Consider the following 26,618-nt stretch of genomic DNA (forward strand, 5'->3'; position numbering starts at 1 on the left):
TGAAAGCTTTTTATCTAAATTTATTTAAATTAGTAGTGGAAACGATACGGAATTTTTAAACGAAGGAAATATTATGTAGGTACTAATTATAAGAAAATAGTCTTTGCTATTAAAATTTTTGAAAATATAAACATTTTTGGTAATTAATGAATACTATTTGAACAATTCGGATAAGTTATTTAAAATGTGAAATTATTTACAAAAATAAGTTTAAAAAAGTTTTCTTACACATTGGAAAAATTACTATAAATTCACGCGGCAATTAGAATGATTTGCAGAATATATATATATATATATATATATATATATATATATATATGCAGGGTGCCTCAGAACTCAACATCAAGCCAAAATAGCTAGTAACTAGTCCCAAAAAAATTTTGAAAAAAAAATATCTCACAATAACCGAAACATGGTCATAATTTTACTAAAACTCTAGGTTGCACTTAAAAGCTCATAATTTCGAAACAACGTGAGATAACTTTATTTTCTAAATTTTTTTATGACAGTTATGGTCAATACCATCAGCTCTTGTTGGCTAGACGTTGAGTTTCGGTTTTTAAAAATCATATGCAATATATTTACATTTTTAGTCACCTATTTTACAACTGTTAGTACAAATCTAAATTATAATTCTTCATTATAATCAAAATGAAATAATGTTGTATATCGTCCAAATACACTTTCACGTAAATTTTGTTATATCTGAACAGCAAATGGTACAATATCAAAACGATATTACAGCAATTGTTATTTATTTTATACCTATTTTATAAATTTGAAATAATAATTGAAAATTTCCTAAATAGTAATCTAAATATAAGATATTTTCACACTTCATGCTTGTACGTCGCGTCATATATGGCTTTTAGCAATATTCTATCTAATGATATACATATAAGGAAGATTACATTAGAGTTCGTACAACATACGCTACTAATATAGTGAATTACACAAAAACTGCCATAGAACGTAGGTATATAAATATATAAATAATTTTAGAATTATTTTTGCATATCATAGAAAACTGCAAACAAACAAATCACATTCAATATTATATATTGAACTATGCAAAAAGTTATTTTGCTGAATGACGAAGCATCTATACGATGACCAATTGGTATAACTTAAATATGAAACAATTAGTTATAAGTAGTTGCACAACACAAAATTTTAATTAGCACAAATGCTTAAATTTGTTAACTAGAAAAATAAATTATGCGAACTTATAAAATAATTGAGAACATTGTATTTTTCATAACAGAGCAAATCTATCAATGGTGATATCTTTAAACGAGGTTCATAATTTACCTAAATATATTAATGTGACCGCAATGATTATTATTGAAATGACTATTGTCGTGATATTAAAATATTCAAACAAACTAGACGATAGAATTTAAATTTTCATATTTTTAATGCAATAGTATATAAAGTGCCTGTACACATATACAATGTTATATATATATGAAAAATGTTGAAACATTTATAAAATTAATAAATATTATATAATATATTCAGAGGATTTTATTCACAACTTTTTACAATTATAAGATTTTACATGTTTTGAACATTTTATATATGTATATATATAAATATATTTCTTAAACGGTACTCAATTTCAACAATTTGGAATATATATGTATCTATACATTTATCCGCATACATGTATATATATATATATATATATATATATATACACATTCTAAATATATATATACATATTTTGTCATATATATACATAATGTACACACAATCACGTAATAGCTAAAATAAATAAATGTACACATGTCCATTATTTAAAGTTCTGAATCCGAAACAAACAACAAGATATATTTATATATAGAACGAATGCCTCACACATAACCAAGTTCTAGTTCTAATCGTTACATCATAGTATTGTGTCTCGAACAAACTCAGTCATACTTAAGGCCCATAGCTCTAAAATCAATTTATTATAAACGAATTGTACTGCAACTGTCTTTTGTCAATTAATCATAATTAATTTAACAACTCCGTTTAGTAAGCAGAGTTTAAGAGTCTCAGTTTTGAAGGAATGTCATCACATTCGTTCTCCCAATAATTTAGGAATTAGAAACTGGACTAGCATTTATAGAATCACATTCTGCTGGGTTAGGGCTCATAACACTTGCATGACCATTAAGAACGGCCTGGTCATCTTGATTTGAAGGGGAGTCGGCCGATCTAAAACTATTACTATGAACACTGGGAGAGTTTTCAACACTCGCTGAACTGCTTTCATTTGTAATCAGGTGATCGTTACTGGATCGAGATGTATCTTCTTGGGGGCTGTATGCATTCGCGCTGGGCGACTCCGCACCAGCGTAATAGTCACTATTCGTTTCGTTCCATTGGGGGGAGTATCGTGGCGAACTCAACGACTGTTGATACGATGTGCCTGAAAATAAAAAACGATTAATATTCATGAAAAACTAGAAGCAGAGATAAGTAAAAATAATCAACATAATTATTAATTCAATTTCTTGTTAATCAAATGAAATCAATTCAATTAGGTGTTGCAATCAAAATTTTTGAATGTTTATCACGTAAATAAAGTGTTTAATATATATAATTAAAGATTAATAAATGCAATTTTCAATCAATATATTTTAAACAAACTTATAATATGTAAAATTGTATTAATAAAATTAATAGCATATATAGCACTTTATTAATAAAATAGGTGTAAGTGTAAAAATATAAATTTAATTAAAATGATCTTTCTAATAGGTTTTGTATTTTCAAAATCGGTTCAGAATTGTTTACGAAAAAGTTAACAAAAAACCTTCCCGTAATTCTAAAAAAAAGGCTAGGCCGATTGCAAAACTAACCAACGCGAGTGCTTATCGAGTTACCTGGAATGGATTAAAATTTTTGAAATCGGTAATCGTTTTCGAGAGAGCCTACTAAAAGATAAAAAATCGTCTCACATACCCACACATACTAACATACCTTTTTCAAATTTATTCTCAAACGATTAAGAATGGCTTGAAACGTATAGAATACATAAAAATAGCAAGTCAGATTTTCTAGCAAAAATAAACTTCTCCTTCTAACAAGTGTAATTGCTACGAGTACGACTTCATAAGCACACACACGTGTACGTCGTAAGGGCCCATTTATTTAAACTTTAATTAATTCATATGCAATTTCAGCATATTCAATAAGACCATAAAACTCTATGCAAAGAAAAAAAAACATTTATTAACAAAGAAACGATCAGGCCAATCTTCACCAAAAACTAATAGCACAATGCCAATATCTTTCGAAAGGTTTTTGAATTTTTAAAAAAGCTTTTGACAACTTAGTCCAGTCATTTGGTCGTTTTGTCGGTACAGTACTCCGAGAATTATGAAAATTGGTAATCTTATAGATTTCGAGGTGCTCTTTACAAAAATCAACTTTGCCACCTCAAATTTGAACGGCAAGTTGCCGCCTTATTAGAAAAATGGCGTCAAAAAACCTTTAAAATATCTCCTTTCTGGCTCATTCTACCATGAAAGTATTTATGTATGAATTAAATTAGATAAAATTTCCTACAATTCTTTATAAAACCGTTTTTTTGTAAAACTGATAGTTTGAGAGTACGGCCGCCTCAAAGTCTTTGCTGCTCTCGCCGTAGTATCAAATCTCTCCATATATGACAGCACTTTGAACTTGACCACATTCTCTCTAATAAATAAATATTTTCAATGTTAAATTAAGTAAATAAGATCTAGAAATAAATTAATTCAAATATTAGTTTGTTTTTTTGCTGATTTTTTAACACTTCAAGCTACTTACTTATAGCTACTTTGCCATTGCAGTGTTAAAAAATCAGCAAAAAAACAGAAAAATTATTGCATTATTTTATTTCTAGATCTTATTTGCTTAATTTAAAATTAAAAATATTTATTTATTAGAGAGAATGTGGTCAAGTTCAAAGTGCTGTCATATATGGAGAGATTTGATACTACGGCGAGAGCAACAAAGACTTTGAGGCGGCCGTACTCTCAAACTATCAGTTTTACAAAAAAACGGTTTTGTAAAGAATTGTAGGAAATTTTATCTAGTTTAATTCATACATAGATACTTTTATAGTAGAATGAGCCAGAAAGGAGATATTTTAAAAAAGCTGTTTTTGACGCGATTTTTCTAATATGGCGTCAACTTGCCGTTCAAATTTGAGGTGGCAAAGTTGATTTTTGCAAAGAGCACCTCGAAATCTATAGGATTACCAATTTTCAGAATTACCGGAGTACTGTACCGGCAACAGCCTTTTATTGCACCAAATGACTGGACTAACTACTTTGAGTAAAAATATTTAAGTTTTCTGCTAATTATAACAAAACAGCTTGGCTTATCATCAACACAAACTAGTCAATGAGAGTCCTTATGTTTCAAAGAATGGCTTTTAAATTTTTAAAATTGATGAACCCGATTTTGTAAAAATCTTGACAAGAGATCAGTCACGCTCATGTTCTCTAACTGATTTAATGCCTAATATTACCTTGTGCAGGAGATACAGCTGCGTACACCCTAGTGACATTTCTACTCTGGTGAGCGTCATGCCACCCTGCATGACCTGGTGTATGCCCTCGTGGCGTTGCGTTTGGTGTGGCGTTAGGTGTAAAATCATTGATTTGTGCAGGGCTCTGTGATGGTGTTCCCGACGTAGTTGCAGGGCTGCTCCACCTCGAACCACAAGTCGGAGCGTACACATTCCGTTGACCAGGGTGTGGACAACCTATTGAGAGCAGAAATAATTATGTTATCAAAACTTACACAGTCCTATAGAATAAGATTCATTTCATGTGATTGTTTGATTGTTTTATAAATGAACCCAATAAATAAAATTATTAGATTTTTCGCGAAAAAATGCGATTTGCTAGTATGTTTTGAAGTCAACCTAAATCATTTTAGACCAAATTAAGAAGTATGTGTGTGAGCCGATTTTTGAACTTTCTTCGTAATTGGTGGTTAAAAAAGTTTTCTGACGATTTTGAATTTATGTATGGCAATAGAGTGTCTGGTCTTAATGAACATACTGAAATATTATAGTTCTACAAAAAGTGGTTCATTTGTAAAAAATAATCTGAATTTTAATTAATCGGCCGCGATTTGAAAAAATACTCGGTGTTTGTATTAAGCACGTGTTCGTTTTTCAAAAATGTGCAATAAAAAAAAATTGTGTAAAATAAAATAATTTGCAATAGTTTCTCACATTATGACGCTCTACAGTACTCCTGTATACTTATAAACCACTCATAAAATAATATATTAATTTCTGATCAATTAAGTAAATCAGAATATTGATTGATTTAAATATTTCAGAAATTCATACAACTTGCCTTAGGGCAAAATGCACTTACAACTAGTTTTATTATTTATTTTTCCAAATTTTGTAGATACTTGATAAATACTATGGTTTTTATGTAATTATATAAACAAAATTGTTTTGTCAACATATTTCCTGAATTTGATTTATTTTTCTACAAATTGAATTAGTGTCATGATGCTAATTTTTATTACCCTCGATACAAAAACAGATTTAGGTTCTTAAAATTATAATTTTATTTAAATATACCTTCAGTATAGCTGGGTGTATAACTTCCGCTACCCGGTGCATAAAATGGCGATGTATCAAATATATTATTTGTATGATGTGATGCCAAACTGTACGGTGTAGATCCCCAATATGAAAACATTGCTCCTGACTTTATATCTGGTAATGGTGCCTGTAAAAATATTTAAATATCTTATAGATCTTTCTATTCATTTTACTTCATTGAAAAAGATTTGCTTAATAATGTACTGCACAATTAAAATTAAATAATATTACCGTATAAACTGGTCGTTTAGCAGATGGCGTATTTGTTTGCTGACCATATTGTGATGCTGATGGCATCCTAGTATCACTCCACATGGCTTGGCTTGGGGTAAAGTCTCCTTTGACATACAACTGTATTGGTCTCCTAAAACCTTTACTCAAATGCTGAGGTACACCTAATACACTACACTGACTGAATCCAACTTCCGGTGACAGCAGGTAATCCCGGAACTTACAGGGAAAGAATTCAATAGCCTGATAATTGTTGTAAATATTTCGCTGAAATAAAAAAAAATTAAATAGTTAAATAATTCTATAAACGCATAATTATGATAGATAATTATAAAGCAATCAACAATTTTATTATGAAGGTAGCAAAAATATTTTTTGTAAAATGTTCATAATATTTATTTTAAAATAATCTCTCCACCTTAAAACAATTTGCGAGTGATATGGTTCTACTTCTGAGCTTAAGCTAAGAATATCACACCACTCAAATTGTCATTCTATTCACAAAGGTCAAGTGATTATTAAAATAAAATAAAATATTATGCAGAAAGCATTCTTGTTTAACAAAAAAACGTAACCAGTCACATTTGGTACGTGTTGATATCACAAATAGTTCTCTGCATATCTTATTCAAAATTACTAAATCAAATAACTAAAATTATCACAAACAATTATAACCTTCAAATATCTAAGTTGATTGCATTGAAATTAATAATAAAATAACTACAAAGGGTTAGGCTAAACACTAACTAATAATTAGTTACACAATAACATATTTATACTACATCAGTCGCCTGCCATAAGACAAAAAAATAAGTGGGTGCAATTATTTAGAGTGCAGATGGATAAAGACATCTTCATTATCTCATTGTAAATAAATGTAAAAAATCATTTTGTTTCACAAAAAAAGGTAATTTTCTCACAGTAAGGTTCTTTTTTTTCTTATAGCTCGCCCAGTTTTGTGCTTCGAGAATCAGCTTACCACCGGGCCTGAGCTGAGCAAACATTCTCTTGAAAGCTCTCTTCAATCCAGCATCACCATTATTTAAATGTAACCATTTGGATACTGATAGGCAAAGAATTAAATCAAATTGTGCAGGTTCCGCACTTATCAAATTGTCGTCCTTCAGCACATAATTCGCCTAAAAAATAAAAGAAATACCAATTAGCAAAGGAAAAAACAGTTTTACATGAATTGGATTACATTAATTTTCTATTTATATATAGAAATGTATATAGAAATATATATATTTAGAGTTGGTTAGCACTGGAGTTAGTAATACCCGAGAATATGACTTCTTTCAGAAGTCATATTCAGACAATATAGATCTGAGAATATAATCTTATCCTCATGTGCCCGACTCCTCTGGATCATTTAACATATGCAGGTATTTGCTTGTGCTGTTTTACCACTGCATGAAAAATTCACCTCGAAGTAAGGCAACTCTTCCATCTGCCTGTGTTTGTTGCGCTTGTATACAAAGTACGACGTTTTAAAAAAAATATAAATTGTACATGTTTTATTTTTTTAAATTGTTAATTCAAATATGTAATAAGCATTTTATTAACTGATATAAGCTTAGTTTAATATTTTAATATCTCACTATTCTTATTGACTCACTTTCAGCATACAATTTGAGGTTTGAATGCATAAAATAGTAATTTTTTATAATAAGTAAATTTTCAAGTGAGCGAAATTTCTTGAAAACATCTGACAAAATTTAATTTTGAATAAACATTAACAAAAACTGTATATACTTACATGCTTAAAAACAACATTGTAAGGAAATTGAGTTGTACTTTCAATTTCTGTATTATCCAGGACATCAACTGGTCCGTACAGCAAAGGAAAAGATATTGGGAAATAGTTCGCACTTCCACATTGCGCCGTTCGATTCTTCTTCCACTTATTAAACTTACTTAATTTTGCTATTTTTACAGTTTTCTTAATAAAATCAAATTTTTTAAAGTCTTTATCACAGTTTACAAAATTTTTGGCAGGTACACCGTCCTCAGAATTACTTGCTTGTAATTCAGTCGTTTCTTCTTGGTCATTCTTATCATCTTTGTCAGTTTCATTATTTTTATCTTCTTCATTATTTTTGTTATCTTGATCAGATGGAATCGTCACAGCGGATGCGGTTGTCAGTTGAGCACTTTTATGTATCGTTACGTATTGACGAAGATTCTTTTTAGCACGTTCTAAAAACAAAATAGTTAATTAAAGGTTTACACAAAATCTGTTTGCATTAATCACCTAAAAATTTAAAATACTTACGAATCAACTTATCATCAATATCTATACCAGTCATTGATCTGGCACCTAAATCTCGAGCTACACATAAAGACACATGGCCTACATTGCAGCCGATGTCCAAAATGTCGCGACCTTGGAATAAGTGCTTGTGCATTTGAAACACCTTCAATCGTACATCCATTGATTCATTGAGATTTCTGTATCCATAATATCTGAAACATTACAAAATAGGATTAAATATTAATAGATGATAGGTAATAGTAATGAATAGAAAAAAATAGTAATGATAGGAATCATTACAATCAAATTGCCATAAAGAATGGAATGTTAATCAAGTAATACCATTAGTTATTAATAAACTAGTTGTAAGTAAAAGTAAACTACTTGTTTCGACTTAAAACGTTAAGAAAACGAGGTTAGCAAATCGGAATTTTCGCGAAAACAAACTTCTCCTCTGGGAAGTTTGTAATACCATTAGTTATTAATCCCCCCCTGAGGGTCCATATGGACCACTGCAGGAATCACTGATGTAGACTTATTATTTGTGAAATGGTACATGGTACACAAAAAATGTGAAATTGTGCAGTTGAAATATTATTAAAAGTACATGATTTATTAAAATAAAAGTTTTGAAAAACTCACCTATCATAATTCCCATGCTCATATCTTTTTCCGTCTTTCCTTATATTTGGTACTTTAGGTTTTGTTTCCTCGACAACTTTCTGTTCTTCACTATCATCCATCTTTATATCTTTTTCCTCGACGATTGTTTTATTGCTTTCTGTCTCATCATTGATACTGCCTGTTAAGTTTTCCTGAATACTTGGTGTAGTATCACCACTGCAAGTACTTTCAGAAACACTACTTGAAGGTACGTCTGTAGATTCCGGAATTAATTCTAATCCCGTGTTTATTGATGAATTATTTGAAGCTCGGCCGCCTCTCCCGCGACCTCGCCATGATCCTCTTTGCCCACCTTTATCGACTCTGCAATAAATATAAAATTTTAGAAAATCTAATAATTTGTTTCTTTTATTTTAATGTAATAAATTTGCAAATCTTAAAAGCTTTTTTCAAAACAGAGGTACAAAAATTGAAATAAAATATAATTTATTATTCTATTCTGTTCTACTGTAATAAAAACAATCAAGTAGGTAAATTAAATAAATACATGGAAGGTTATACAAATTTCAGAAGAAACTCGTTTAGATAGAAAGTAATCTAAAAAATGCTTTTCATTACCTGTGCGGCCTCATCCAGGCTCCAGGTTGTGGTATAACAGGACTGACAATCTTATCCATGGAGTCCAATCTCCTTTGTTTTCGTTGTCCAGCAATACCATCTTTGCTCGATACATTGCTTTTTGTACTGGCGATACTCAAGTCCAATTTCAATTCTCTAGTAGACGTGCTAGTATTTGACACAGAGGAGTTTGAATTTATAGATGTAATGGTAATAGTATCCGCCTGCTGCTCAAAAAAAAAATCTTAATATAATTTGTATCAACAAAATAATTGTAGCAGATTTGCATTGGCATTGTTAAGAATTTTTTTGGATTATTATATGATCAAAATATTATTTAAAACTAAGTAGAGAGATGCACTGGGCGTACATGCATATTATATATATTTACAATAAAATAAAATAATCGACCATCTATTTAATCCGTAATATGTAATTGTACATATTTTCCTTTAAAAAAATGATCAATGTTTAATTGTATCAAATGCATGCATATCATATTAATTGCTTTTTTGTTCCCCTATTTTTTTTATGTAAAACATAAATTGTGCCTATAGAGGGTTAACATTAATCTACTATCTATTGTTATAATTTGAAACAATAATTGCAGATCACATCAGTGTTTAAACGTGTAGTTATTTTGAAAAGGTAAAACAGCAAAGGTAAGAGTTAGACATAATTTAGCGTCCCAACATACGAGTACATAATGATAACGTCTTGAAAAAGTTAGAACATAAATATGACTTAATATTTATAAATAAAAGATTTAAAAAAACGCCCGATTTACCTCATTATCACTTTGAATGCTCACAGGAGTTGTCATAATTGATTTAGTCTGGTCCGATAATTTATCGGCATCGTCAATTTCTGCATCCGCCTTCACTATATCGCTGACATCAAATATATCATTGAAGTCCTTATTATCGGAGGTATTATCCAAACTTGTTGTCGAACTATTACCGTCTTGCGTCGAAGCAGTGCTAGTATTAGCCTTCGACGCCCTTCGTTTCCTATTGTTTCGACTGCGAGCCTTTTTCTTCATAGGCGAAGATAAACTTAGTTGCTTCTCATATTCTGCATCTTCTTCATGTGGATGCAGAAGATTTAAGGGGTCAAACATGTTAGGTGGCACTATAACCTGGACACGATCGCCGGACTGGGTGCTACTTGGGGCTGGTGTACTTGGCGCTTGGTGCTAGAGTAAAAGAAAATAATTAAAATTAAAAATATCATATTAAAATGTTGATGAAACTTGTGAAAGATATTTGGTACTTGCACAACAAATGAGCAAAGTAATAAAACTGAGTACACCATGATAAGATGAATAAAATTATGATATTAGATCAATCAAATCAAAAACTATATTTACTTTTTCGATAAAAACAGAAGATCTATTTTGTCAACCGCAAATTCGTAAGTCAGCTAAATACTTTATGTCGCTTTTTTTTTAACTTCGAATCGTATTCATTTGTCAATAGTGCGTTGGCTAGCTTCGATTGAGTATTTTTCAAGTGCAACTGGGATTTTTTTCACTATTTATACATTAACATAGTTTTATTGATATTTTATTTATTTATAATCGTCAAAAATGTGATGAATATCCATTTTGAACAGTTTGCAAAGAATACGTTGAAATATTTAAAAAAAAAATTGTCGCAAAGCTTTCAACTACAGGGTGAAAAATACGCTCAAATCAGAATATATTTTTTATGATATTCTTTTAATGACCAATTTAACACTTTCGCTACGGCCAGCGAGCTACCCAAGTATCATTTACACAATACATTTTAAAATTTAAATAAATTTTAATTATTGTTAACAAAAATGTATTTCAAAATCAACAATTACACTTCTAAAAAACTAAAAATTACGATAGAAAACTTTGATTCTCAACAATTTATTTCGGAGTGATGAATTTTGAAGCAAAAATTGACATAATGCATGTCGTCTATGGACAACATTTGTACGCACAGGTCAAGCGAGTGTCGCCGTAGAAGACACTAGTAGCGAAAATGAAAGAAAAATAAAAAAACATCATCCAATATATAAAGTCAATATCAAACAAATAATGAAAAATAAGAAACTTATTTTTTGTAACTACTGCAGCAAGCACATCAATTTACAAAAAAACAAAGTTATATTTAAATTATTCAAGTCTCTGACATTAGAAATACAATTTATTAACAGCCATAGCTAATTTTCGTAACTATATATACCCAAAACATATTCAACCCTTTCGCTACGGCTGTGTTTTTCGCAGAAGTGATACTGCTGTACGGAACAGGTAGCCGCCCAGTAGCGCTACTGAACGATCCAGCCACAACAAGTATTTTAAGATTTTTCAACCATTACCAATAAAGTATTTAAAAATTGAAAGATACACTACTAAAGAACTAACTAGCTGTAAGTGGAATTCTGTCTTAAGGCAATTAGGGCATCGTGCCTTAAGGCAAATTGCTGGAACTTCCCGTACCAAAAATTATTATTTTTTTAAAAACGATTAACATTTTTGAAAAAATTTTACTTCGCAAAAATAAGATTTTTGAGAAACTATAAATTGGACAAAGAATTACTTTTTCTTGAAAAAGTTAAAAAAAAAAAAATTCTAAAAAAATTTAAAAAAATAAATTTTTTTTTGTGAAAATTTTTTTTTCTTTATTTTGACATATTTTGGAAGATCTGAACTTTTTTCAAAGCAATCGTACTGCTTTAACTGCATAGAGACAAAATATAAAGCGCGTAAGCGCCGCGTTGCTGTCTAACGGATAAACATTGGTACGGAACCCATAGGAATGTAAACAAAATTTATACTTATTATTTAAATCTCTATAAAATATCTGATAATTTGATGTGCATATGTCTAATGATCATTTTTGACCGCCAAATGGCATTTTTTTTTTACTTTTTTCGTTAGAGCTCCGAAACCGCTAGACCTGCCCTCATGAAAATTTGATCAATTCTTCATCTTGTCAATACAAGTAAAATGTTTTTTGAATCATTAAAATCGGACGCTCCGTTCTCTTAAAAACTGAGTTACCGTTTTCGGTACTTTTTGCCCCGTATCTTCGGAACGGCTGTATCTGCCTTCGCCAAAAACTAATCAGCACGTCTCCTTATCAATACGAATCGAATGCTTTTTGAATTATTCAAGTCGAATGATCCGTGTTCCCGAAATCGTCGACGAAAATTTGTATCCGCACATACATACACACACGTACATACATACACGCACACACACACACACACACATACATCCATTTTTTCTAATGGTATGCCAAAATGTTCAGAAACCTCTGAAACGTAAAGATATATAAAAATTTTCATTTTCGATTTTTTTGCGATTATTACTATAACTTGCCCTACGGGAAGTTAAAAATTATAATTGCAAATTAAACTTCTCAATAATTTAATTTGGAGTGATGATAAATCTTGAAGCAAGGGTCAAGTCAACATACGCTTCGTAGCAAAAGGGTTAAAAGACTTATCGCTTTAAAATTTCTGAACTTACTTGTGGCTGTGCGTTATGAGTCAAATTCTCATCCGCAGGTTCAACTTTCACAATAATTTCCGTACATTTATTTTTATTCTCCTCCTTCTTGCAAGCTGCCGAATCTTTCCCTTCACATTTTTCTTCCTTCGGACTAACCGGTGTCGCAGCTTCTGGCGTCATAGCCGGTATGTCATCTGTCGTTTTATTGAATGCGCCACTTTCCTCGTCATGTAGGCTGTTCAAATTCAAAGGGTCGCTTATATTGCCGCCCAGCAGGAACTTGGTGGGCGGTATGATGCACTCTTTGCGCGGCCGCTTGTAGGGAAGGAAGAACTTCGATATTCCGGGAAATGTCATCGCGCGCTTTCGGCCCATGGTGAACGTCGCGTTCAAGAAAACGTTCCGGGAACGCATGTTGCTGGTTTTGTGCTGCAGCTGCTCGTCTTTGTTATTGTTCTTCACGGCGCCACCGGTGGAAGCATTGTTGTTCTTGTGCCTAGTGATATAAATAATAAATTAATATCAAAATTAAACAACACTATTCAAAGAAATAAAAAATTGAATAAAAATGTTACATTATTTTTTCTTGTATATTTTTTCATATTTAAAATACATTCAATGTATTAAGGGGGTTGTTCTTTTTTTCTTACAAAAAATGCAAGATATTTGTTTTTGTTTTTCTCGAAATGTATTTATCATAGAGACATGCGGTTTTTTTTAAACAAAAATTACAAAGTCATAGAATATTACGTGATTTTCTTCTTTTTTGCGCCGTCATTTTTTAACCAGGGGGCGCCAAAGTCGGTCTTGCAAAATCGATCTTTTTTGCGGTGCCACAGATAAATCTGTTGCGCAAAACAAAAAAAAAAAAGAAACTACGTTGAAGAAGAAAATTGAATCCAGTCCCCCTACCAAAATGAGAGAAAAAAAGCAAGAAGGAAAAAAATGGCAGCTATTTAAAAAAAAGTGTCAAAAAAGACCTTTTTTGGGGGGGAGAAGCTTCGCAAAATTTTTTTGCGTAATGTTATCAAGTTGTTTGAGGTAGGGGGACTAGGTATTGCAGTGGTGAACAAATTAAAAATCCGACTTGTAGTTTTTTTTTAATTTGTGGCACCGCATTGAAAAAAGTCAATTTGAGAAAAACGTATTTAAAGTTTTTAATATAATGTACTAAATATACCTTTTAATTTAATGTACTAAATACACAATGGTGTTCAAAGATGCTGACACATTAAAAAGGTCATGTGCATGAGGTATTATAATGAAAAAAGAGGCAGCTGGCATACAATAGCTCGCGAGCGATAAAAAAACGCTTTCAGAGGATCATACATATAGAGATAAATATATCTATAACTTCGTCAAAAAAATAGATATTGAGATGATTTTTTTTAAATAATTCTAAGGTTTTTAGCTTTCATAATATCAAAAAATCTCAAAACCGAATCAAAGAACAATAAAAAAAAGAACAACCCCCTTAAAATAGTAATAATTCATAGAAATCTTCTGATTTTTTAAATTGAGTATACTCGTCATGAAGTAGTGAAAGAATTTTGTGTATTAGCAACTATACTCCTCATGCGTATAAATCTTTGACTATTGGCAAGGATCGCAAGCTCCAAAGTGGTATTCACGAAGGACGCTACTGACGACCAAACTGAGTCTCGACTTTCGAAACAGGTTAATAAAATGTATGTCTGGAGCATAGCTCTTTACGGATCAGAGACATGAACTCTAAGAAAGGCCGATAAAAATAATTTGGAGAGTTTTGAAATGTGGTGCTGTAGACGAATGGGGAAGATAGAGTGAACAGATAAAGTAACAAAGGAAGTTCTGGGAAGAGTAGAGTTCTTTCTCTACTGAGCAAGATCATTGAAAAGAAAGGAAACTAGATCGGACCCATTCTGCAAAAAAATGCCTTCTACACGACGTCGCTGCATGAAGAATGGAAGTACTAAAATGACTGGAAGAAAAACAAAAAAAATGAGTGTAAATGATCGATGACTTACACGAGAAGAGAAAATGCAGAGAACTGAAAAACAAAGCACCAGATCAGTGAGCCTAGAAACAGAAGTTTGGAAAAGAAAATTCATAAGAGTGAATTGGATTAATGGTAATAAATTGGTAATGGGAGTAATAAACAGGGGAAGGAAAGGAATCATTGATTAGTGGTGCTCTCATACCATGGACCAGATCTCAAAAACAAAAGTATACCTCGATCATCTCAGAAAATGGTTACGATTCATTATAACTATAACCACATATTCATCTACTGTTTTATTATAATATGTATAAGCAGCCTATAAAAAAATTGAATAATTCTATGAGACTATGAGCAGATTTTTCGTGGCTAATTCACAATTACAGAAGGCTAGTGCCAATTATGTACATTATATTTATCAATATTGATATATTTTATAGTTCTTATTAGATAATTTGTTCATTATCACTGATATTGATAGAAAATTATATGTGGAAACAAATGAAAAAATAAAAATTTTCTAAAAGGTTTTCCTTTTTTATTTAATACTATCCCTTCTAAAATTGTAATCATTTTAGACATCAAAATTAATTATCCTAAACATATTTATACATATATATTTAATCTAAATTATGTAGGAACAAACATGAGGCAATAATCAAACCTAGAATTTTAAACAAATCCGATTTGGAAGCACATATAATAACACATGAAATAAATGTGTAAACACTTTGTACGTCAACATATGGTAGAATTATTTTGAAAGAATTTTTTGAACAAAATAAAACGTGACTAATATATGTGTTATGCAATAAAACGATAATGTTAAAAATATACGGTTCATTGATTTATAGAAAAACGATGCTCCTTCATATGATAATATTTACATTTGAAAAACAATTAGATTGGAGCATATCGAAGGAAGAGGCTGCTATCATAAGCGCTCACGCTCGGGTAGGGACACGTTTCGATCTTACGTCACATATGTTAGTACCGTATCAGTAACGTGTGTATTAGTTTGATAAGAACATTTTTTTATTATTTACAAGAATCGAGAAATTAGAAATCTGGACGTCATTGGAAAGAACATACCTGGTTAATGAAAAATGTATGATATATTTTGAATAAACCATTTTGTTATCCAGGTTATCAAACGCAAAAATATGTTCTATTCAAATAACAACTATTAGGTTGGCAACTAAGTAAGTGCGGTTTTCAGCTTAAATGGATAAAATCGAATTTGTAAGTTTGCTAACGTAGTCTAAATATAAAATACCTTTGTTATTGGATAATACTAGTAGACAATTTAGATGTCCATCAGTAAAAAAAAGTTTTATCCATCGGTTAATGAAAAATGAAAATTTTTTGTCATTTTTTCTCTTATTTCTGCAAGGGTAAAGAGGCATCTTAATCATACGTTTATGGTAACAAAGTCTTAAAAACGGCAATGTCAAAATTGGTTTGCCAAATTACGTTTGGGTGATTTTTCACTCGAAGATGAAAAACGCTCTGGTCGTACTGTTGAAGTTGATTTAAAAACATTGTCTACTTTGAACTGTTACCACCAGTAGAATGATCAATTCTGATATCTACATTAAACAACTAACGGAGTTGAACAATGCAGTTGAAAAAAGCTATTCCATTACTAAGATCACATATATTTGGCCACACGCAAAAATTTTTTGGAGATTGGTTGGGATGTTTTGCCAAATCTAACATATAGTCCTGACATTACACCATCTGATTACTTTTAGTTTCGTTCTTTACCAAAATCCTTGACTTAAAAAAAAAATAAAAAATGATGATATCAAATTGTACCTGATTCAGTTTTTTGCTAATAAAAACCAGACGTTTCATGGAAGTAGGATAATGATGCCGCTTTAAAGATGACTAAAAGCCAGTGATTAAAATCGACGATGCATTTCAAAAAAAACATATTTAGTTGCATGAAAAAACGTCTTTAATTTTCTAACAAAAATTCGCACTTACTTAGATGCCAATCTAATAAAATTCATTTTGCCTCTTTTCATTCTTTTTAAAAATAAAATTGATTCTTTAAATTATTAAAATAATTTGTCGTTATAACTAAAAAACATTATAAAAAGTAAACGTATAACATCATTCGTTTTTGAATATTTCATGAGAAAAATATAAAATTTGGTAGCGCAGTGGTTGAGCTTCCAGCTACAGTAAAATAAATTTATAAACTTGATTTCCAAGAATATTAAAGTTAACGATTAATTAATGTTTATTAATAGGAAGTGCTATAGCTGTTACTTGCAAATTTCAAGGCAAATAATAAACAAAAGCCTCCACAAAAAAGATCACAAAAAAATCACTAAAGGACACATTAATAGAAGAATGATAAATTTGTTGCTGTAGTCACGATTTAGAAGTTGGAGATTTTTTTTTAAAATCGAGTAATTTTTTTTTTGAAAAAATCTTATCTGACTATTACATTATTGTTTTTCTATAGTATCATTAAAAAACCAATCATATTGAAAATTCAACACTTAAACCTATGTTTAGTGGTTTATGATATATCTTTTATCAATATGAATAAACCGCAGAATTATCATTATATTTTTATTTATCTAAATTAAAATCATTTTCTAAAAAGATGGCTCGTGATATAATTTTCAGTGTACATTCTTAAAAAGATTGGTTACTCAATGGTAGTCGTACAACAAAACAATCAACAGTAAATAACAATCGTTAAAGTAATGTAAAATACATTTATATCAATGAATGTTTAATAAGTGGCGTGCATGGACTGAATAAATAATAAGCACATATAAAGCATATGCTATATTGAAAACCATTGTGAACATAATAATTTATACAAAAAGTGAACAAAACTCTACTGCGTTTCATGACGCCTATTTAAATAGCATATCAAAATAGTGTTAATTGAAAAAATAATGCAGAAAATCATTTGAATTTTCACACATCATCGATGACCGATATATTACCTATTATTTACTCCGTAAATGTACGACACCATTGTTTAAATTAATGCGTGGGTGACATATAGATCACAACGACGATTAAACTTCAGCAAAAATATATAGTCGATGCGATAATAATAATGATTTTAATATAAATTTAATTAAACAAATGCATGAACATTTTCCCTCCAATCATATAAATTAATAGCTTCCATATTCAGCTAGTTATGTTTGAAGTATGTAGTTAAAACGTTATAAAGCTAACATTAAATAAAACAAATTATTCAGAAAAATAATTTGAAATCCTGCTAATCAATTATTCTATATGATTGCCAAAATTAAATATAATTAAATAATCTAAATAATTTTCGTATGATTACCAGTAAAAGCAACGATGTCATTTATATAAAATTGGATAATGCATTTAAATGTCATTTCTGATTTAATTCTTAAATCAGATTGTAGTACGATTGACTAGGAACACTAAGATTACATTAACTTACAATAAGTAAGATAATTAATCTTTTTTTCTCGATTAAATTCGATCAATGAATGATATCTTTACATTCATATTAATTTCCTAAGCATATTAATCAAAAGTTTTTCTGATAATAGTCCACCAGCTAAACAATGTGATTTTATACCAATTGGATTATAAATTTAAATTTCAATTCCGATTCAAGAATTAAATAGGATTGTACTATAATTGACTAAGATTATATTAACTTAGTAAGATTTTTTTTTCGAATAATTTCAATTAGTATTACATCTTTTACATTCATGTTAATAATGTAAATTTTATTATTATCCTAAATATATTAATAAAAAAATTCTCTGTTGCCAGCATTCCAGAAAAAGCAATGTTACAAAATAAGATTATGAATTTAAATTTAAATTCCGATTCAAGAATTAAACCGGATTGTAGTACAATCGACTTGGAATACTAACATTACATTAACTTACATTGTTATTATAATAGTAATTTTTTTCTTGATTAGGTAAGTTTATTAATCAAAAGTTTTCTCTAATAAAAGCCTACCGCAAAAGCAGAGTCATTTAAATGAATTGGATTATGAGTTTTAGTTTCAATTTCGATTTAAGAATTAAATTGGATTGTAGTACAAACGACTGGGAACACTAGCAATTATAATAACTTGGAAAGATGTTTAGATGTATTCATTTTTAATAGATTATGTACAATCAATAAATGTCATTTTACAATCATGTTAATTTCCGAAGCATATCAAAAGTTTTCTCTGATAGCAGTCTATCAGCAAGAGCAATGCCGTTTCAATTTGTAGTATGTTGAAGTAAGACGAAAAATAATATTCTGCGGACTAAAAGTTCAGTACATTTTGAACTAATTTAGTATATTTTAGAACTAAAATTAAACTGTCCTAAACTGTCCTAAACTGACTAAACTACCAGGACTCCAATAAGTTCATGGTAACAGAATATCGCCCGAGCCAACTTTAAAAAACTTGCATTCCTCTAACATACCCAGAAGACTCAAAAGAACAAACACTTAAGATTTAGCAAAATAGCATGTAATATAGACTGATTATTTCTGTATATTTATCTAATCTATTTTCAAACCTAAAATGACTACCACTGAATAGCATTTTAAAATCTTATATCTACACATTACCACCGAAATTACTGATTGCCTAACCAGGCAGGTTGTAATACTGTGGGAAAAATATTTCAACTGATTTTTTAATTTTTAAATTTAATTCTCTAAACCTACCTATTATTTCCATAATGAACCTGCTTCCAATTCTGTTGGTTGGTCTGCTTCAACTTATTTCGCTTATTATTTCTCTGCCTGCTCCTCTTGCTCAATGGATTCTCTTGATCCCTCATAATTTTATTCTTCGGAACAATCTGAGGTGGCCTCATCGACACCTTGTTTTCCGCCGTGCGGGCCTTCTTCGCATGCTGCGCGCCCTGATCTTGATTCGGCTGTTCTGTACTCTCATCTTCTTGCGACATCTTTAAGAAAAAAAGACACATAATTAATAATAATCGAGGAAAAAATAATTGAAGACATAAAATTTGATTCCAAGTTTTAAATTTGCTCGTCTATCAGAGGCAAAAACAATGTATAATACTGTTCGGATGTCTTTTTGTTTTATTATATTGGCCATGAAGGTGACAAACTTCAGGGCATTAAGATTTACACGGGATGGTTGCTACCCCTGGTAGAAAGGGTAGCAAAGTGTATTAATTGAACTAATAAAAATAAATATATCTTCTTTCATTATAACTTAGTAACAAATCAGTGATTGTAATTAGAACTGCAACAAATACATAATATACAAACAAATCAGTGTTTAATACAGTCCACAGCTACAAGGGTTTAATTATAACCCAACAACCTGAATTATCGAAGGAGAGTTTTAATAAATTCTATAACTACGTAATCAAAAGTACAAATACTTTATATAGTTTCTTTATGAATTTATAAAATATTTTAAATACATAGTTTACAACATAATCGAAGTATCAGTCAAGAGTCTGTCTCACCCATAGGCAAAACCGTTTAAAATACAAAGTTACGATATTTGGAGAAAAAACTAAAAATTTTGAGATTAATCTAACGCTGTATTATGCTATATATGATATTTTCACGAATTTATGAAATATTTCGAATAATTGCTCGTAATATATCGGATTTTGCATTTGAACACCCTACAGGAAAAACTGTAGTTAATATTAAAAAAAAATGTTCGGTGAAAAAATGCAGAATGAAATTGCATCTCGATATCAATTAGTACAATTTAAAATACTATTTAATTATATCTTCTAATATACTTCTTACAACTTTAACATATCATTATTTTGCAGTTTTAACAGATATTGTAATTAAAAAAAATATATGTTGAGTAATATTTCCATCGAAAGAAAATTTAATTTTGAATTTATCTCAACAAATTTCACTTAAGGTGGTATTTTGGTACAGAGTCTTGAATTTTATGCGATTTTTGAGAAGCCATAAAAAGGGCAAATAATATTTTTACGATATTTGTTCCTACAAGTTATTAATTAACCTTTTGAGGATATATAAAAAAATAAAACAGTCAAAGCTTTAATTCTAGAAGGTAATGAGGTGAGGGGTCTTAAAAATTTGGCACTTGATCATGATTTTAGCCCTTCAAATAATCTGAACGAAAAAAAGGAATGTTATCAATCTGTATTAATGTCGTAATCGTATGAACTGCGGAGAAGTTAAAAAAATGTTTCACAAAATAGACTGCCTGATAAAAATATATATTTTACAACTTTTCTTTGATATTTTCATTTTTTTTAAAAATAGTTAAAATAGTAATTTAGGGTTAACTGTAGTCCGTACTGAAAAGCAATCTATAAAGAAGACTCGTACAAAATCCAAGTAAATCGATCTGGTAGAAGTTGAGAAATCGTGGTTATAATATCGAAAAACACAAAACTTTCGCCTAGGAATGAAACAGTGGAGGATTGTCTTGGGCAAACTACATCTCCAAAAATAATTTAAATTTTGAAACACGTCTAATTCATTTTACATAGTAGTTTTTTGTTGATATTTGAGAAGCTATATGTTACATTTCCGTCACATTCCACTTTTTCTTATAGATCATGTAAAGATATCAAAAGGAAATTAACCGATGTGAGTCGAGAAGGTATATTGGCAGTAAGCCAGTGCCAAAACTGATCTGCAAAATTCTATTTAGCAATTTTGAAGTTGATGATGCAGAGCGTTGTGAAAGCTGATTGAAGCTTTCAAATGCATTAATGTATGTAGTCAGACAGACCTGTAGTAACTTATAAAATAGATAGAAAATTAAATTTATCTTATATTAAATTATTATAATTAATAACATTTTTTAACTCCAAAGTAAAAAAACTAAAGTATTATTATTTTTAAAACAATAAAATATTATTATATGTGGTCATAATAACCTTTCTACATCTCAGTTTAATAACAAATTATGAACATAACGTGAAATATCAAAATTCGAATATAATTCGATTTTTTTTTTGAAAACAATAAATTTCCAAAGCAAATATTACTTTGATATTAAAACAGTCTCCATGGTATAAAGATCACACAAAGAATTTCTTTCATTTTCCAATATCAACTACATTAATTCATAAGATACAATTTTCAGTGAAAGAAAACTAGACGAAGAAGCTCGAGTATCACCGCATTCATAGACTTCTAGAATATCCATTATTAAATGACTTGGATAAAGATACTTTTGCTTCATGTTTAAATTTAATAAGAGGCAGAATATAAAAATAACATTTCTCTTACAAATTGTATGCTTCCGTGGAATTATATTTGAATTATAATGCAATGTAATCCGTGGGGATCATGCGATGTCGAAGAAATCTGAGATGAAAATCATATTATTGGAATGAAGTAGAAAATGAAATAATTATAATTTTCTTTAATAATTTTATTAAAAAATACTTTTAAAATAACATTTTCGTCATATTAATACCATATGTATATATACGAGGTCTGTTCAAAAAGTTTTCGTAATTTTCGTTTTTTCAAAAAAATATTTATTTATTCGTCTACATTAATGTGGTCCCCTTCAAAGTAGTCCCCCCCAGATATAATACACTTATGCCAGCGTTTTTTCCAATTTTCGAAGCACCCTTGATATTCACTTTTTGATATGTCCTTGAGCACTCTCGGCGATTTTCTTCAATCGAGGAAAACCGCCGTCCTTTCATGGGTCTCTTCAACTTTGGGAATAGGAAAAAGTCACACGGAGCCATATCTGGTGAATTTTTGCACTTTGCAACACTTTATTTCATTTTTTACGCAAAATTTAATACAAATTCTTTGACTTTTTCAATTCTTCCATTGTAAAAATCGCCGAGCTCAGAAAAACACGTCGAACCTTAGCGACTACCACAGACAAAGTAAACAGTGAATATAGCTGAAAATTTCATCATACTTTAGGGGCATGTATACCAACACAATAAAAAAAAAATTTTGACAATCAGACACTCCAGACCCGCGAAATTTAATTATTAGTAATTCCGGGTACTTTTTGAACAGACCATGTATATACGTACATAATACTATTTTATCTGTTACTTGTATAGAACTAATTTAATATATTTATTTTTATCCTGACCGCCGAATTCAAAAGAAGAAAAACTGATATGAACCTAAATGATAATATAATCTGTACGTTCATATATCTGTTAGAAATATATCTATTATCTAATAAGTCAGAAAACTGTAAATTTTGAACATTTTCACACCTCGTCATCGCCCAATGAACACTAATATCATATTTTGCGGTTTAATCGGTAAGCGGTATAACATAACAAGTACGATTTGTGGAAGTTGAACTAGATAATATTTTTTTGTTATAAAATACATATATAAATGTATATAGAAACAATATGAAGAAATTGTCACATATCGTACTAATATAATTGACCACACTTAATATAAGAAAAGGAAAAATTAACGAAGTCTCTTCAAAAAGGCAGATTGTCTTTCAAACTTTTCATTATTTAAATAAATTTCAAAAAATGAACCGAAGACAAGCCCAAAATAAATATCAGAAAACCCAAATTTTGTTTTTTCTAAAAAAGCAAATTTAAAAACTAGTTACGATAGAGTACTAGTTTTTTTTATCATTAGTCGACGCTAAAGTTTATTACCTGCAGACTATAGAATATATGTATGTTACATAAAAAAGCAGTAAATAAAAGTATAAATATTTCCTTCTCTACCATTTCATGTTGGATATAAAAAGTAGTGCCTGACAATGTATGCATAATATATATACTGTTTCCAGAAAAAAGGTTCCACAATGAAAAACCTAATTTATATGCAAAGTGGCTTCATTTGAAAAAAGGACTGAGAAAATAAAAATATCGTTACATATTTAGAAACCGTCTAATAAAATTGGTCTATGAGTGAAGAAAATTATATGCACTAAATTCATGTAATATATTTTAAAATTAAGCAGTAAAAGTTATAAAAAATGTATTAAAACTTGAACCTAAGAATAATGTATGTGAGATTAGAGTAAGAAATATGGAAACTGCAGCACTGTTTTATTCCCAAATAATAATTGAATAGTATTTCATGAAATTCAGATTTTTTTAAGGTATCTATCAATAAGCATTAATATATTTCAATTAATATATTTAGTTGTTCAATAGATTTTATCATGCAATATAATTTAGCCGAACGTCAAACGACACGTTATTTCGCTTGTGTCTTCCCCAAATTCAGTAAAACTCCGTTAAGACGTTAAGACATTAAAAACTGTTGAATTGAAGTCAAAAATTGCGATACATATTTTGAACAATGAAATAACGTATATTTAACTTCCCGAAAAAGATTATGTTTTCATAAAAAAATCCGATTCGCTAATTTAATGTTTTCTCGACGTTTCAAGCCATTCTGAATCGAATGAGACCAAATTTGGAAAAAGTATGTGCGTGCGTGCATGTGTGTGTGTGTTATTATTTTTTGACAGTAGATACCATAGTCTTCTAGATCATACTAAAATATTACGGCCCTACGACAACTCGTTTAGCTTTAAAAATTCGTCGAAGTTTGCAAAAATTAGTATCGTGTTTTTGGCGCTTGTCAAAATTAGACCTTTCATAGACGTTTGCTCAAAAATGCCTGAACCGATTTCAGAAATTTGTAAAGCATTTGATGTGTCTCAATGAGGACTATCGCTTGTCAGTTTTGTACGACGATCGGCCGAGCCGTTCCTTTGAAATTTAGAAAAAAGTGTTAAACTTTTCGTCCACATTTAAGCCCATACTACCGAACCGATTTTAAAAAATCAAAAACTGTTCAAAAGATATTAGTTGGAAATGATACTGATTAGTTTTAGGTGAAAATCTACCGAGCCGTTTCTTGCAATTCGTTGTCGAAAAAAAAATTGAGCCGATTTTTATGAAACTTTTTTTGGTAACATATATCGTGGTCTGTCTTATACAACTTCTTGAAATATTACGGCCTTACGACATAAAGTTTAATTTTAAAAATTCATCAAAGTGTGAGAAATTGTTTTTTTGACGTTTGTTAAAATTGAAATTACACGATTTACTTGGTATAGCGATAGAGTACCTAGTCTTAATAAACATACTAAAGCATTATAGTCCTACGGAAACTGGTTCAACTATAAAAAAATACTGAATGTTAAAAATTTGCTTTAAGAAGATACTGCCGGGTTCCTAACGTGTTCGATTAATAATGTGTAATAAATCCACTTCAAATACTTTTTTTAATCACTCATAAATGAATTTATTATAGATTAAGACGATTATTTACACATATCGGAAATTTCATGTAACTTGCCATAAGGCAAAATACCAATACCAACTAGTTAAAAATTATATTAAGGTGTCGAAAACTATACAAAAGCGCTCACAATTAAAAAACCTCACAACGAAATGAATAACTTATTATTTATATTTAAATAAAATCATTATGATTGGGTGCCTGTAAATTCAAAACATTTTTAAAGCAGTAATTTTGAAGAATATTATGAAATTGCGATCAATAGCATCGTTTTTTGAACGTCAAAATCTAGAAGTGACATCTATATTATGAATTGTCAACGTATAAATACGACCTATACAAATCCTAGTAAGCCAATCAAAACATTGAAAACAAATTACTGTCATTAAAAAAGTTCACAATCTGTGTAAAGTAAATAAATTTTCCTTCGTAATAAAGATAATTGAAGATAAGTTATGCAGACAAACAAGATGCCCCCAATTTTACCCTATCGATGGACCCAGACCCACGAGAAGGTGTGCATAGAGTTCCTGATGACGACTGGTTTGCCGACAAATATGATAGACGGATTCATTGTTAAGAATAAAGTGATTATTCGGATAATCGACAAAAGCGGGGAAAACGAGAGTGTCCTCAGGCGATTTGAGTACTATCTTTATAAGGATGTCAAGCCAAAAGCCATGCATTTCAAGTACGAGGAGGACGTAATGGCAATTCACATGGTGAAGGATAAGAAGGAATGGTGGCCTCAGCTGGACTCTGAAAACATGCTTGGATTCAAATACTTTTAAATAATTCACGATTCCAATATTGAACAGTATTATTTCTTTACAAATAAATCCGTATAAAACTTTGATATGATTTTTTAATTGTTTTATTAAAGCATTGCTTTCATTATTTACAGAAAATGTAGCTAAGCAACCAGTAGTGATAAGTATTTTTCAAAATAGCCAGATTGATTATTATGTGAAGGGGGCGTCCATTAATCACGTGAAAGGGAGGATCGATCACGTAATTAATGGACCCCTTGAGTTTACACTTAATTTATAAAAAAAAATATAATAAATATACTTAATGAATTAATAAAATGTATTAATTTCCGCCGTATGTTTCGTCTACTAATATTATTAATGTTAGTATAAAGCATTATCGACGATTCATTATGTAAGTTTGTTCATAATTATTGCTTTATAGTGAAATTGTTATTGCGCTTTTGTCTTCACCAAATTCCGTAAAACCCCGTTAAGATGTTAAGTCGTTAAAAACTGTTGAATTTAAGTTAAAAATTACGATACATATTATAGAACAATGAAATAACGTATAAGGGGGCGTCCATTAATCACGAAATATCACGAGGGGGAGGGGGGGGGTATAGTGAGATATCACGTGCATTTATTTTTTAACTGATTTTTAAAAAAAATTCAAACATTTTCAAAAAAAGAATTTTTTTTTAGTTTTTTCACGCAACTAAAAATACACGTGATGTTTGGTGGGGGGGGGGGTAATTTTGAATATCACCAAATATCACCATGGGGGAGGGGGGGTCCAAAAATCCTTAAAAACTCGCTCACGTGATTAATGGACGCCC

The 26,618-nt window shown here is 30.0% G+C and overlaps 1 protein-coding gene across 1 annotated transcript in view; it reads right to left on the minus strand.

The window, feature by feature from the left end:
- Nucleotides 1-1,798: 1,798 nt before the first annotated feature.
- The window catches only part of LOC113377276 (probable RNA methyltransferase bin3), a 58,531-nt gene continuing 33,711 nt past the window's right edge, over nt 1,799-26,618 (minus strand). Inside the window, exons 2-13 of the mRNA XM_026617533.1 lie at nt 19,502-19,746; nt 12,847-13,324; nt 10,126-10,533; nt 9,339-9,565; nt 8,739-9,083; nt 8,118-8,308; nt 7,602-8,041; nt 6,763-6,981; nt 5,843-6,109; nt 5,588-5,738; nt 4,511-4,747; nt 1,799-2,419 (exon numbers count right to left, since the gene is read on the minus strand). Coding sequence (XP_026473318.1) covers nt 2,085-2,419; nt 4,511-4,747; nt 5,588-5,738; nt 5,843-6,109; nt 6,763-6,981; nt 7,602-8,041; nt 8,118-8,308; nt 8,739-9,083; nt 9,339-9,565; nt 10,126-10,533; nt 12,847-13,324; nt 19,502-19,746 — 3,543 coding nt within the window. The 3' untranslated portion in view covers nt 1,799-2,084. The remainder of the gene's footprint in view (nt 2,420-4,510; nt 4,748-5,587; nt 5,739-5,842; nt 6,110-6,762; nt 6,982-7,601; nt 8,042-8,117; nt 8,309-8,738; nt 9,084-9,338; nt 9,566-10,125; nt 10,534-12,846; nt 13,325-19,501; nt 19,747-26,618) is intronic.

This window comes from Ctenocephalides felis, unplaced genomic scaffold, assembly GCF_003426905.1.
Source record: "Ctenocephalides felis isolate EL2017-DRISC unplaced genomic scaffold, ASM342690v1 CF-g0.4_SCAFFOLD_01886, whole genome shotgun sequence".
Classification (NCBI taxonomy): Eukaryota; Metazoa; Arthropoda; class Insecta; order Siphonaptera; family Pulicidae; genus Ctenocephalides; species Ctenocephalides felis.